The sequence below is a fragment of the Cibotium barometz genome, chromosome 1, assembly GCF_041138505.1.
Source record: "Cibotium barometz isolate CiBa-2024 chromosome 1, ASM4113850v1, whole genome shotgun sequence".
NCBI lineage: Eukaryota > Viridiplantae > Streptophyta > Polypodiopsida > Cyatheales > Cibotiaceae > Cibotium > Cibotium barometz.
This window is the reverse complement of record NC_141046.1, coordinates 79,012,506-79,027,064: the sequence shown is the minus strand read 5'-3', so window position 1 is coordinate 79,027,064 and position 14,559 is coordinate 79,012,506. Positions and strand designations below refer to the sequence as shown.

Here is a 14,559-nt window from a genome sequence, read left to right as displayed (position 1 = left end):
ATTCCAAGAAATAAATAATCCATATGCAAGTAAAATGTGCTAGGGGGTGTGAGCTTTAGTCGTGACAAATATTATAAACACAAGAGTGCACAGTTTTAAATGGAACCAAGATTGAATGGGTAAATTCAAAGGTATCAGGTTGGATGAGAAAATACACGGAAAAATCCTTCACTTTTCCTTACATGAGGATTGCGCTACTTGGACTAAAGGGAGTTGACAAAATAGCCAAGCCTCAAGGATATCGTGGTATGTGAGTCGCTCTACCCTTGATGTGATTTCCATCACTAGATTATTGTATAGCTAGAGGGGTAGGGGTCTCACATGCTTGTTCTTTCCTTTTTGAGCTCGTTGGAATTTTGACCTAAGCAAATGCATTCTCTCTCTCTTTCTCTCTCTTCCTTCATTAAAAAAAAAAAGGGATCACTAAGGTCTACCTTTTGCAATGACAAGCCAAGAGAGGAGCAATTTGATACTTTAAATGAATAATTTGGTATAGATGGTACTATTTATTCACATCATTAATAACATACACAATTGTGTACTGTCGCTATATGTGTAGATAAATTTCATTACAACACAATTGAAGTACTTAATTTTTTAAGGATGATACTTGCTAGACCATTATTATTACTTGTGGGCAACCCATGTTTCTAGGCCATTATTATTGCTAGGCCATTATTATTACTAGTGTGCAACCCGTGTTTCGCACGTTTTTTGAGTCAAATTCTACTCCCCTTTCCGAACCTCGCACGTGAAACTCTTTCTTAAGATAATATAGAGATAGAGATGGGTAGTATGGACGGAATAATATATTCGTAAAGGAGAGTACCGTAAAACCTCAAAGATACCCACATAGTTAAAAGTACCACCATAGATAATAATACATTTTTTCCCTGAAGCGGGGGCTCTCTCTATACACCGCCACATCTCCTGTGGTATATGTATATGAGAGAGAGAGAGAGAGAGAGAGAGAGAGAGAGAGAAGCCCAGATGTTGGGCACATGGATTCTGTCAGCCTTTATCTCTCTGCGCAACCCGATACCATCTCATAGCCGACGGGGAGAGGACTTGTTGCATATGCTGAACGACAACTAACTCTGTTGGGCTGACAGGACAATCGTGTTGCTCATGCTTGGTAGGGAGCTCTCAATCGACTAGCCGTAGCTATGACTCCATCAGCGAAAAAAGGAGCTACGCAGAAGTTACTCCATGAAAATTATTGATGGAGTTGTTGGGAGGCAGCTACGAATTTCACAAGTGGAGAGCCATTTATTATCTTATGGGTGGTACGAGGAATTTAACGGTTTAATCCAGTTAAAAGGAGGACTTCACTGGCACACCTCTAATTGTAAGAATATGAATTCACATCATTGGTGGTGTAGTGTGTAACTGGTAGAACTCACGAGTCCCAGCGTGTCCTTACCTGGATTAAAATCCCAATGCCCCACTTTTTCATGTGTGACCTGAGTGTCCTCCTTGGGATTGATCTCCCATGAACACCCATGCCGAGCCTAATTAATAGGATAAATAAGAAAGGAGCGAATAAATTGAGCTCGAGAAAAGCACTAGTCTAGTTTTGAAATTTGGACTATTTGATTAGGCCTTTTGAAACCTAAAGCGCTAAAAGTGAAGGATAGCAAAGTACAGAGATGTGCCTATTTTACTTATCCACTAGAGATGACCTCAACAGACCAAGAAACAAATTCTTTGATAGTTTCACCTGAACGCTGAAGGGACCATTCATTCAGTACTTCCTCTAAACAAATCTCAGACATAATCAACTCTACTTCATATTTCTTCAAATCCATGAGGCCAATCCCCTAGGCCTTGTATATATGAGCCACAGGTTACTAAAACAAAATTGGCTGTTGGCATCACACAGCTTGACTAGGAACTGAAATTGACTTCTTGCTTCAGTTTTGCATACGAAGTGGGTACAGAAAATCCACCTCTTTTTCGCCCCCTTCTTACAAGGCCACTATCAAATCAAACATCCTGTAAATGTTCAAACCATCAAGGCCACTGTCAATCAATCATCCTGTAAATGTCCAAACATCTCGTTCCATGCCTCCGAGGCTTCCTCTGGAGTTCGAAACTTCCAGATATGAGCTTGAATCTTTTCTTTCTCCCGAGATTGTAGGATGTCCTACAACCCACCAACTTTTTTTTAGTGAAACCACTGTCTCATTAGAAAAAACAATGTACATTCATAGCTGTCCCAGAGTGGGGCAGCTACTACTTAGTTCACAAACAATGGGAAAACACTTTAGTTGCTGGAAGGAAAGCCCTCCGATTTCATGCGAATCTCAGAGGGATTGTGAAAGGGCTCTCCGGAAACAAGCCAAGAGCGGAACCGAATCTCCAGAGAAGAGCAGCTGATTTCGAGCATGGTAAATGGTCCACAATGCCCTTAATCTAGTCCAATCAAGGAAGTTTATAAAAGCTGGCAGTGGAGGAGAAAGGCAACCAAAAAGCCAAAACATTCGCCCAAAACGCCTCCAAGGAAAATGAGCCTGGAGGTGTCCAGACAAATCACCAAGAAAACCCCGAGAGTGAAAGCAATACCAAAGAAGGTGATGCATTGTCTCTTTAGGATGGAAGCACCGCCACAAGATGCAGTGGCAATATGCCTCCATGCCACTGAATCACTCTTGAGTGACAACACTTGTAAGCAAGAGTACTTTGACAGGTTTTTCAGGCCTTGTAAAAAGCCTTTACCTTTTCATGCTCTTCTACTCCTTAAAAGTCAGTCATATCAATGAGGTTGTATCTTTTGGAGGAAAGGAGGGACGGGGGTTTTGAGCTGCTGTAGAGAAGGCCGCTTGGCGTGGGGGCTTGGCTGCATGGCATATGGCATTTGGAATGGTTTCCAGAGCTCAAGAGAAGCACATAATCGAGTGTATACTAGACATTTATGAGTGCCTAAGAGCTGAGAGAATGTAAAACCCCTAGAGTGAAATGGGATACTTATATTACATTGTAATTAAATAAAAACGAAAAGGGGTGATGACTTTGGATGAAAAGTGCAGACTACAGAGGCTCGCTTATCGAATAATAGAGATGGGGGTTGAGAAAAGAGGAATTGGAGGAGATGTCTTACATAATCCATAGAAAACATTAAAGAGAAAGCTTTGTGTTTCACGATTGTGCAATCATGAGTGTTGTATACAAGTATTCGACGACCAGAGATGTGTAACCCAAGGCTGCAGAGTTGAGCAGCTTACTGGCATTCAAGATCTAGGTTGAGCAGAGGGCAAGGCCAAAGCACTACAAGCATATCAAGAAGTATAAGAAGGCTGATCAATTGTGTGGGGGAAGTGTGGAAGATCTCCAGCCCAAAAGCAGACCAGACAGCCTGTCCAGGATACACAAGCAAGGCCATCTATGTACCAGATAAACACGGGAGCAGACCATCGAGGAACGCACACAGTGTGAGTGGGCCACACCAACGCTATGTGCAGAGTGGTAGAATTGGAAGGAAGCCTGGCTTTGTGATTAGTGTAGACAAGACACCACCCTCACATGCAGGGAGAAGATGCCAACCCAAGCATGCAGTTTCAAGAAGAAACAGGTGTGCCATCAGTGACATTGCAGTTCGGTTCATTCATTACACAGAGAGAAAGAGAAAAGGGATGAGTAGTTTAATGATAAGAATTAAATCTAGATTAGACTAAGGTCATAAACCCATTCACACACATCCTTACATATAGTAAGATTATAAGATTATTAACCTTTGGAGAATGCAAAAAGAACAAATTAATGGACTACACAGTAGACACATGGGTAATAGAAATGTACATGGAGCTGGGTCAGAGTGGTGACTTGTCCCTGTTTGGGAGATTTTTTTATTTTTTTATTTTTATTTTTATTTTTATATTTTTTTTTTGGGGGGGGGGGGGGGGGGGGGAGGGGGGGGGGCGGTAGGCAGCCTTTAATTACCTGAACTTTGGAATCTGGCAATGTTTTCAAGTGAAAGCAATCAAAAAGATCACCCCATTTGCTTCTGCAATTATCAAAGGTGCCTTCTCGGTAATACTCTTTCACTTGATAAAAAGGTGCTGCAGCCAAAAGATAGAAACACCGATACTTTTTTTAGAATGTGGCTAAGCCCCATCAAAAAAGACTAGATACATACGAATCCAAAGGTATATCCAGATGCAGCTTGACGAGTCCACACATAGAAAATAGAATCACTCACACAGGAAAACAGAATCACCAGTTAAAGATTTAGAGGCTCAATTGAAGCAAAACAAATTACATCAGTTTCAAATACAAAGTTTTCTATTTACTAATTTACATTAGCACATGAATCGAAAAACCCAAAGAGCATCCCAAACTCATCACTCGTGACATGAAAGAACCAGAAGATTTAAACCTGCGAAAATTGCCAGAGAGGTTTAGGCCAAGGCTGGCCGCACTCGGAGAGAGACTACATCTGAGAGGGAGGGGAGACAGTCACACAAGAAGCTAGTAATGCTAAATCATATCCCTCTTGCTTCAAGTTGGGAAATCTGCATAGCCCTAGAGCTGCCTCAAATGCGCTTCCAGCCGCCGTGGAGCGTGCCATTGTGTTAATAAAATCTACTAACACCTGCACTTGATCAGTAGCCTTACATCTGGTATTAGAGCTCACGGCTTTGGCATACTTTTCAATTTCTCAGTGTTAGTTGCTCGATAAGGATCAGCCCTCCGTACTAGGAGACCACTTGTGTAGGGAACAAGTCTTTTTTTTGCACCTTAGCTCATTTCCAGTTTCTCTGTTTTGTTGCTGTTCACCCATGGCCAGGTACAGGAAAATGGCAACATTAGCCCATATGTTGCCTAAACAGCTCGATAACCAGATGGCAGACCTTCAACAAGAGCTCTAGGCTCAAGGACCTCCAGGCTTCAACTCGACAATCACCCAAAGGGGCTGAGTCTGCACCACGGGCGGTGGCACCGACTGTGACTTTAGACCTACGCGGTCATGTCATGGCCGCCCGGCATGTACACTCCTATATAGATATACGACCAGCTCCTTCTCCACATAGTTCATTAGTCATCACTATGAGTTTACTCCCTAGCTTCTACTAGCATACATGCTCCGTCTTAGTAGTTCCGGATCAGCCATCGAAGCTCCCTTCACAGGAGCACTCGTGTGGGGCTTTGCCATATATTGTATCATTCTTCTCTATCTCTACTATTGTGCAATTTAAGTTGTGCTTTGAAAGATCCTACTTCTCGTGAGGATTCTCTTGTATACACCGCACATTGCATCCTCTTATAAGTTCATCATCATAAATTCTCATGTTTTGCAATATAGAGTAGATTATGTCTATCTACCATAGTCACAAGGGAACGGGAACGTTTTGGGGAACGGATGACTGTTTGGAACGGGAACGAAAAGCTTGAATAAAAGGGAACGGAATCGGGAACGCCACATCATTGCATAAATGTGTTTATAAATTTACTTTATATATCTGTAAATGCTTTGGAAAGAGGCATAGTAAAGAAAGAACCTCAAACCATCTCAGTAGTGGCCATGATAATGCATAGATGTGTTCTACATGATACATAGTTCACTTATATTTCTTACATGGTCTGCGGTGCCATTTTGGAACGGGAACGGGAACGGCTATCTCTATGGAACGCGTTCCCCCGTTCCAAGAGCTTGGAACGACGTTCCCTTGTGACTATGCTATCTACCCTTCTCTATTATGTCTTGCTAAGTTTTGATTAGCGTTAATCTCTCACGTGCTTAGTATTAATCATAGGTTTAAGTCTTCCGCTGTGTCACTTATGTGACAAGACTGCTCGACAACAATCATCACGTGTAAATGTCATAGCGCTCGAGGGAATCCTTGCACCAGAGAATTGTGGCTCGGACCTATGCCGTTGTGACAAGGTGTTGGAAATCTGAACCACCTAATGCAATGAGGGTGGCTGACATCTCCTCAGTTGAGTCGAGAGGCTTTAGCAGTCTCAACAGTTAGGACCACTGCTCATGTGGCATGCTGCATGTGAGTTGAACCTGGGATCCGAGGAGCACTGACATCTGGGGGGTTGAGGAAGAAGGGGAACTAGGGGGAGAGCGATTCGCAAAGGGGACCTCTGATGATGTCTGTGCCATCTGAATGTCGAATGGTGACTTGGTGTGGGCTCCCATGGTGGCTTGAGCGGTGGTTCTCATGAGATCAAGACCTGTGCTTGGATTACTGTGGCTGCTCCACATTCATGTTCCAAGAGACTGCTATGCAGTTTCCCCACCTCCCACAGCCATTTGGGCTCATCTTGGGCCCCGCAATGTTAGGACAAGGTGTCTAAGAGTAAAGTCTACCTACTTCATGCGTGGACCGTTATAACATTCCAGATTATGCCTGTAGCCTACTTGTTGCCAGTGTGCCAAATCTAATCCAAGTCGTCTCTAAACCATTTGGCCTCCTAGGCCACCTTCCCATGTGAATATGGGATGTCAGGCATCCAAACCGCTTGCCGACAGCCCACGACCTACTAAATAAGAGATTAATGGATAAAACCTCTAAATAGGCCTTCCCCAAATACACTGAGATGCACAATTTCTAACACCCCCTCTGCAGCTCATAGTGTGCAAGAGTTTGAAGAAGATAAGCTAATGAAGATGCAACCATGGACACTCCAGTACTGCGCAATACCAGATACACCTCGGAAAGAGCACCTGCCAACCTGATTCCTCCAAACAAAATGCCACCACAAACAGCAAGGAACTTTGCTTGGCTCCGAATTCCCCCAAGTGTGCAGTGAACGCCAAGAATAAAATGATGAGCTGTTGGACACATCGCGCCCATTATCCCCCAACAGTGGACTGTGAATGCATCACATCCCAAAAAACCTCGAACAATGAACTTGGAACTCATCCAGTCCATAATCTCTGCTACACCAAGCAATAGACTTGGAACACATCCAGTCCATAGCTCCAAAAAATGAACTTGTCTCGCCAGATATTTACATACTTGGAACTCCGACTCACGATTCTCATGCACCAAAAATGGAGCTACTAATAGCTCCCTCTCCCACCCACAAGCCTCCTCCGGCTCGAAGCACATGGGGAGAACTATCTGTATAACTATAGAAGCTGACCATCCAGGTCCTCCCCGGCTTGTGCAGCCTTGGGGACACTAGAAGTATTAGAGTCATCCTCCTGTAAATGATCATTGCCCATGTTTGAAAACTTGGTCTTGGCCTAGGCTGTACCTTTGGTCTTGCAATCCTTGGCCAAATGAACCTTCTTTCCAAAAGAGTAGCAGTGACATCGTCCTGTCTGTTGCATTGTAGCAAGTGCCTGATCCTGTCCACTACGAGGGAATCTTACTTGCTCTTGAGAGCTATTTCTAACAGAACTACCTTTGTGATCTGATGCCGAGTTGATGAAGATATCGCTCCATCTAGTCTCTACTAAGAGCCTTTGTGAAGATGTCTCCACAATTCTTTGTCGTCGAGCAGTACACCATCTCAACCTCCCTCAACATGTTGATGCCGAGTCGATGAAGATATCGCTCCATCTGGTCTCTACTAAGAGCCTTTGTGAAGATATCTCCACAATTCTTTGTCGCCGGGCAATAGACCATCTCAACCTCCCTGAACATGCTAAGCTCACACACAAAGTGATGTGTTTCACAAAACATAGGATTTCGAGCAATGTCCATGCAATTTTGGTTGTCACATTATAGCATTGGTTACTTTTGTACCACACCCATATCACCCGAACCAACCGCCGAAGGGCAGACATGCTGCCTTCCCACCTTTTTCCTCTGAGATGCACAATTTCTAACAGAACTATCTTTGTGATCCAATGTCGAGTCGATGAAGATGTCGCTCCATCTGGTCCCTACTAAGAGCCTTTGGGAGGATATCTGCACAATTCTTCGTCATCAGGCAGTAGACCATCTCAACCTCCCTGAACATGCTAAGCTTGCACACAAAGTGATGGAAACATAGGATTTCGAGCAATGTCCATGCAATTTTGGTTGTCACATTGTAGCATTGGTTGCTTTTGTACCACACCCATATCCCGTAGAATCCTCCTCAACCACCACAATGCCTCATATGATGCACAGCATGTAGCTTTGTACTCGACCTCTATCGATGAGAGTGCAACAGTGGGTTGTTTCTTATTGATCTAAGAAATGCATCCCGAACCAAGAAAAAAACAATATCCTGTTAGTAGGCGCTTGGTGTCAAATCACCCCTCCAATCTGAGTCACAAAAGCCATTGAGGGTCTTGCTTACACATAGGTATGTACTCCTAAGTACCTTGGATGTATCTCGACACACACATACTTGTTTTCAAATGATTCTCTCGGGGCTTGTTGAAGAAACTACTCAAAACACCAATAGCAAAACTGCTATCTAATCTAGTATTACATAAGAAGATAAGACTACCAACCAGTGTCCTATATAAAAGGTCTCACCAAATGCCTAGAAGGCCCCCACTGTCGATGATCCAAGAGTCATCATGTGCTACGACATTGGCTATGTCATTGCACACTTCTTCAATGGCAACAAACATCTCCAATTCTGCAACAGCAGCAAAACTGGATGCTTTCGTGAGATTTTGTGCGGAACATGGCATCAAGAGGGAGCTGGCCAATACAGGTTCGCCGTCAGAGAATGGAGTAGTAGAATGAAAGAACAAGACTATGGTGGAGATGGCGAGGACGATGTTGGAGCATCGTGATCTTCCTCGTCCACTTTGGGGAGAGGCTGTGGCTACGGCTATCCATATCCTCAACCGGTCTCCGACGACTTCAGTACCGAACATGACTCCCTTTGAGGCATATTTTGGCAGGAAACTTGATGTCTCCCATTTCCGTGTGTTTGGGAGCGATGCGTATGTTCACATTCCGAAGAAGCAGAGGGGGAAGCTCGACTCCAAGTCCCAAAAGCTTATCTTTGTGGGATATAACTCTCTTTCCAAGGGATACAGGTTATTTGATCCAGAGAGGAACGAGATTGTATCAGCAGGGATGTGGTCTTTGATGAGCATGTTCTGGTTTCCACTGTTGATGAGCCGCCACTTCTTGGAAACCCAAAGGATTCTGATGATGATTCCCAGTCTATTGTTCCAACTGGACAACCTCAGTTAGTTCAAGAGGTTGAGCCCGCAACTGGAGATGAGCCCCTGCAGCAGCAGCAGGAGGCTCCGCGTTCTGTTCGAGCACTCAGGTGGTTAGTGGACACCCTTCGGGAGTCAGGTGTGACGGAGCTTCCCTCCGAATGGACCACAAAGGACAGACCTCGAAGATCGCACAGAGTCCGTGATAAAAGTCATTCAGCGGAGCTTTTATAGGTAACCTATGCTCTGATGTCTCGTAGCATGCGGGACAAAGAGCCCACTTCCGTCAAGGAAGCCCTTGCACTGGATACTTGGAGGAAAGCCATGCTAGTGGAACATGATGCCATTGAGAAGAACAACACTTGGGAGTTAGTATCGAGGCCGTCAAAACGGTCAGTCACATTGGTGTCAAGTGGGTGGTCTTTAAGACCAAGTATGTGTCAAATGGGTCGGTGGACAAACACAAAGCTAGACTTGTGGCTAAGGGTTATGCTCAGCGGCCAGGCATCGACTATGAGGATACCATTGCACCGACAGCGAGGATGACCACGATTCGGACCGTTCTTGCCCTTGCTTCTTCTCAGCGGTGGCCCGTATATCAGATGGATGTCAAATCTGCGTTCCTTAATGGTGACCTGCAGGAGGAGGTGTATGTTGAGCAACCTCTAGGCTTTGCGGTTCCAGGATCAAAAGGGATGGTTTACAGGTTAATGAAGGCCTTGTATGGTCTTAAATAGGCTCCCAAGGCTTGGAATCAGAAGATTGATTCCTTCTTCCGGCGGTCATGTGGAGCACATTAGAGTGACGAAGGCTGCCTTGTCAAAGGAGTTTGAGATGACGGACTTAGGCTTACTCCACTTCTTCTTGGGATTGGAGCTCTGGCAGACCCAGAGGGGGTTCTTGGTCTCTCAGCAGCGGTATAGCAGCGGTATGTTCATAAGTTGCTTGAGGCCTTTGGGATGGAGAACTACAAGCCTATTACGTCGCCGATGGACCTTAGGATTAGTAGTCTAATCTAGCAAGGTTAGGGGAGCCTTGGGATTAGAGAAAGCGCACTGATACGGGCGGCTAAGACTCATGATTAATAATACCAAGTATACTAGCTATTTATGATCGAACAGTTATTAATAACGGAAGGATCGTGCCGAAGGTCTCAGTAGGTAGGCGTTGGTGGTATACCAATGCTACCTGGCATGGTTCGTGGAATTGGAACCTTAGCCTTTGGCTTGGAGAGGTTTGTGGGCGCGAACCTACGCGGTTGGGTGGTGAGCTAACATGTACCCCTCTTAGGAGGTTTGTACTAATCACTCATGTATTGCGTTTAGATGTTGGGGAGTTGGATTGAGGGATTGTTGTGTTCCTCCTCATGACTTTGGTTCGAGTTGGCCTGTTTTTAGTTCCACTGAGATAGTTGTAGGACCAGTGGCTATAGATTTAGTCACTTCCTATGGCAGAGTTATGAGTGGAAAGTGCTTGAATGGTGAACTAGATTATGGAGTCAGTTGTTAGATGTAGTTTGAGTTTCCCCTGTTTATTTCCAAGACTGGAAATGTCTTCGACTTGGGAGCCAGTTACTAGTTTATAGCATAGGTTTCCTAGTTTTCTTTCTTAGACAGATCTTGTTTCCAAGAGTGAAAATGCATGAGGGGAAGTATATTACGTACCTAGTACTAATCTTTAGGATTAAAGGTCTAATCCAACAGGGTCACGGAAGCCTTGGGATTAGGGGAAGCAGGCTGATACAGCATCAACGAAGAATATCTCGCATAGGGCGCTGCAACATGTTACCTAGTGTAGTGAGACTAATAGGGCGGGAGAAAGTCCTACGGTGGTGGGAAATGATGCCTCTGATCCTCCTAAGGTGACATGAGCATGGGCGGCAGCCACTATGTTAGGGGTGTTAGGCTCTGCATAGCTCGGTGGCTTTGTCTAATGTCACTCCTCTCGGCCGACGTGCATGAAGTGTGTACACACTCACTTATAAATTAGTGCTAACTCCTAAGGCTAGGTTTATGTCCAATACTTACCACCTGTCACATGCCACATAACCATGTAAGCAGACAGTTTCACACGCACGGTTCGCGGGCGGGCGTCCCCTTACCCAGAACTACACATTGGTCAAGCAAGCATGAAAACAGCATGCAATTTCAATTGCAAGCAGGCACATAAAGATGCTATGCAATATAGCATTGGTATGGACAATCCCCGTTCATGAGACTATACCAAAATAGACGTGCTTCAAGCAAGTACACGAAGTACCAGACCCAATGGAACACCAATCCACCAAGCATTTCCGGGCATGTACACATAGGCACAAGTCCCAACGGAAAGCCAAGTCCACAGTATCACATGAGTGGCATCAATCCCCGGCATATACAACTGCCATAGACACCAGTTCAATGTACATACATGATGAGAAAGCACGGGTGGCCAAATGGTGACACTACATCTGCGTTCTTGGTCATTAAGGTCTCCTATGTCTCGTCTTGGCACACATGTATGTGCATGGATGCCAGTGAAGCATAGCCGCTTGTGATAAGTCCCTGGGGATTGGAGCTTGGATTTGCACGACTAAAGCTTGCATTCGACATTCTTCATTAACACAAACATGTTTGAAATGTGTTTTCTTTGCATAAATGTCATTGGAAATCACGCATGTATTGCCCATGAAGCTTGTATCTTGGAAAATCCTTGCTAATACAATATATTACAAGGGGGTTGCCCTTTTCAGCCCTATTGCATGTGATTTGAATTTCAAGATTGCTATCTTGTTTGGTGTTGTGGCGTTTCTAATTGTTTATTGGTATTAATAGTTTAAGTGTGTGTCAAGATCATGCTTAACCCTTAGACCAACAACAGTCAACAATAATAATAACCCATGGCCAACTATCGCCATAGAGAACCAAATAGCTAGTTCACATTAATCCTAGCCATCTATATCCGCCTGCTCTTTCCCTAATCTCATGGTTCCCTAATCTTGCCAAATTAAGTCCTAATCTCAAGGATTAGTGTTAGGTAGGTAACATTTCTCCCTTCTTCAAACATTTTCACTCTTGGAAAGAAGTGAAAGGGAACCTCGCTACCACAAACAACTATCTCCCAAATCCAGTTCATACCTCTCTAAACTATCCACATAGCTGCATATATGAGAACCACCTCAACCAAAGTTGCTGTTTCAACGGATTCATCGTGGAAACAAGATAAAAACCAGAACCTACTCGAGTTCTTGAGGAATATAACTCCAACTCCTCATGGAATTGGAAATCTAAAATCGCCTAGACCAGTATCTACTAGCTATAACATAATACCCATCCTTTTCAAGATTTGGTAATTGCTCGTACCTAGGGGATATCATACCTCCCTCTCATAGACTCTTAAAACTATCAGGCACCACAGACTGTGTCTTTGGATTTTAACCCAACTCCTACCAAACATAATCAAGCTATTGCCATAACTATATGCTTAGTAGTATCATAGACAAACTTGACCATAGGGATGTACCTCTCTCAATAAAATGGTTACCTAGAGCCGTATGCACAAGGGATAACCTCCAAAACCTGATTTACCCTCTCCGTTTGCCCATCGGACTGAGGATGATTAGAGAAAATACAAGTCTGTCAATCCTTCGGATGACCTGCTGTAGGAGTGTCGTGACAATCATAAGGAATTCCTCTCCTAATCCCAACACAATCCGGCACACAGACTCTATCATCCCGGTGTAACAATTCGTTCCAAATATTGCACTGACTCTACCATAATAGGCGGGATGACCCTTGAGTCTTGGTCTAAAACAACAACCCGTTTCGAATATGGTATTGACTACCACCATAATAAGTGGGATGGCCCTTGAGTCTTGGTGTAAAACAATGGAGCTCCCCACCTGGATTTAACCATCTGAATCTTCCGGGCTTCTAGGAATGGTTGAAACTCACAGTGAACATTCGTCTAGTCTATCTGCCCATACTTTAATGAAGTGTGAATACCCAAACTCACTTATAACCTATCCGCCTACTCTTTAATGAAGTGTGGACTTGCAAAATAAAAAAAATTCGAGTAATAACTCTTGTACAAATAAACAAAGAGTTTAGGGCCACACTTATCACCTATTTATATACCACAACTAAGGTTAGAACTCAGTTTCACACGCATAGTTCACGAGAGGACTTCCCCTGCCCGTAAACTAGATATACAGATCCTGCAAGCAGCAGTAAAGCAGTTAGCGCAAAAATAGTTCCAAGCATGCAGGTATGTCATGCAAAAAAAATGTATTGGTCTGCCTTGAATGTATCTTTCCTCCAACTAACACTACCAGCTGCAACTCTTTTCACATACAACTGCCCTCATATCCAGTATTTTCCAAGAAGAACAAGTTCCTGAATCCTCAAAGTCTCTTAGCAAAGCTTGATGATATACTAGCAGACAAGCAGCCTTGGAGAGGCATGCCTGTAATGCGTCAAAATCTCTTTACAAAGGTCGTAATTGTGGAGACAAGATAAAATGCTTGCTTATGAAAGCACAATCAAGGTCATGCTTTAAATCAAGCTTGGTGGTGTACCATCTTCTCTGGGTGAGGGCTTAATCCCCGCCCCCGCCCCCGCCCTCACAAACTCAAAAAAGGAGACAGCGAGGTGTTGCATTTATTGCAGCAACTTAATCAAATAGATAATGCAGACTAGTAGAGGACGGTCAAAAAGGCTTAACTTTCGACGGCGAAAATGAAGCTTACACGGCAAAAATGCAAAGAGAAAACCGAGCACTTACAGTAGCAGAACCATAACGCATCGATATACTTAACGCAAGACAGTTTGATCTTCTCCGCCTGCAGTGCTTTGTCGTCCGGAATGCCCTTGACTGGACTCGGAGAGTTTTCTTCCATATCTGCTTGGTCTGTATGTGTGCGAGTGTAGATATATATATATTCACTCACTTACAAACACACACACACATACATACATACATACATATGTAAGCATACACACACATACATGTTACTTACATATGGAGTGTACACATACATACATACTATTACGTACATGTATGTATGTATGTGTGCACATACGTCATATGTATGTGTGTGTATGTATGTGTGCGTACATATGTAATGTGTGTATGTATGTATGTGTGCATACATATATCACACATACATGTACGTAATATGTATGTATGTATGTGTGCATACATATGTAATATGTATGTGTGTACATATATAGATACGTGTGTAAGTGTATGTATGTATGTATGTATGGGACGTTTACACACCTATTGCGCATGCTCGTCCAAGCATGTGAGGTCGAAGAGCAGGTGCTGGCTATTTTTTATGTTGACTGTCAAGCAATCAAGAATGTTAGTTGAGCTTGATGCCATGAAAAGACATGTTGCAATTTGAGGCCACAATGCCTTTGTACATATGAGCATCATCACCATCCTAATGGATGGCTGTTGTGGCTTTACATAAGGATTTATCCATGAAGTTATTTAGGTGTGCCCTA

General features: G+C 43.7%; 1 protein-coding gene across 1 annotated transcript; it reads right to left on the bottom strand.

Annotated features, from left to right (window-relative positions):
• Positions 1-1,574: 1,574 nt before the first annotated feature.
• Positions 1,575-13,993, bottom strand: LOC147642464 (uncharacterized protein C227.17c-like). The gene is made up of 3 exons (XM_086806823.1): positions 13,832-13,993; positions 3,940-4,058; positions 1,575-2,146 (listed from the first exon to the last, which is right to left on the bottom strand). Exons 1-3 carry the CDS (start codon positions 13,944-13,946, stop codon positions 2,030-2,032), a joined length of 351 nt encoding a protein of 116 aa, XP_086662949.1. The 5' UTR covers positions 13,947-13,993; the 3' UTR covers positions 1,575-2,029.
• Positions 13,994-14,559: the final 566 nt, after the last annotated feature.

What these genes read in the sequence shown, in the direction of transcription:
- LOC147642464 (XM_086806823.1), bottom strand. Translation starts at nt 13,946, where the DNA reads ATGGAAGAAAACTCTCCGAGTCCAGTCAAGGGCATTCCGGACGACAAA. An exon ending in TGCGTTATGGTTCTGCTACT is followed by an intron (nt 4,059 to 13,831) that starts GTAAGTGCTCGG and finishes TTTTGGCTGCAG; the next exon opens with CACCTTTTTATCAAGTGAAA. An exon ending in TGCCAGATTCCAAAGTTCAG is followed by an intron (nt 2,147 to 3,939) that starts GTAATTAAAGGC and finishes GGTGGGTTGTAG; the next exon opens with GACATCCTACAATCTCGGGA.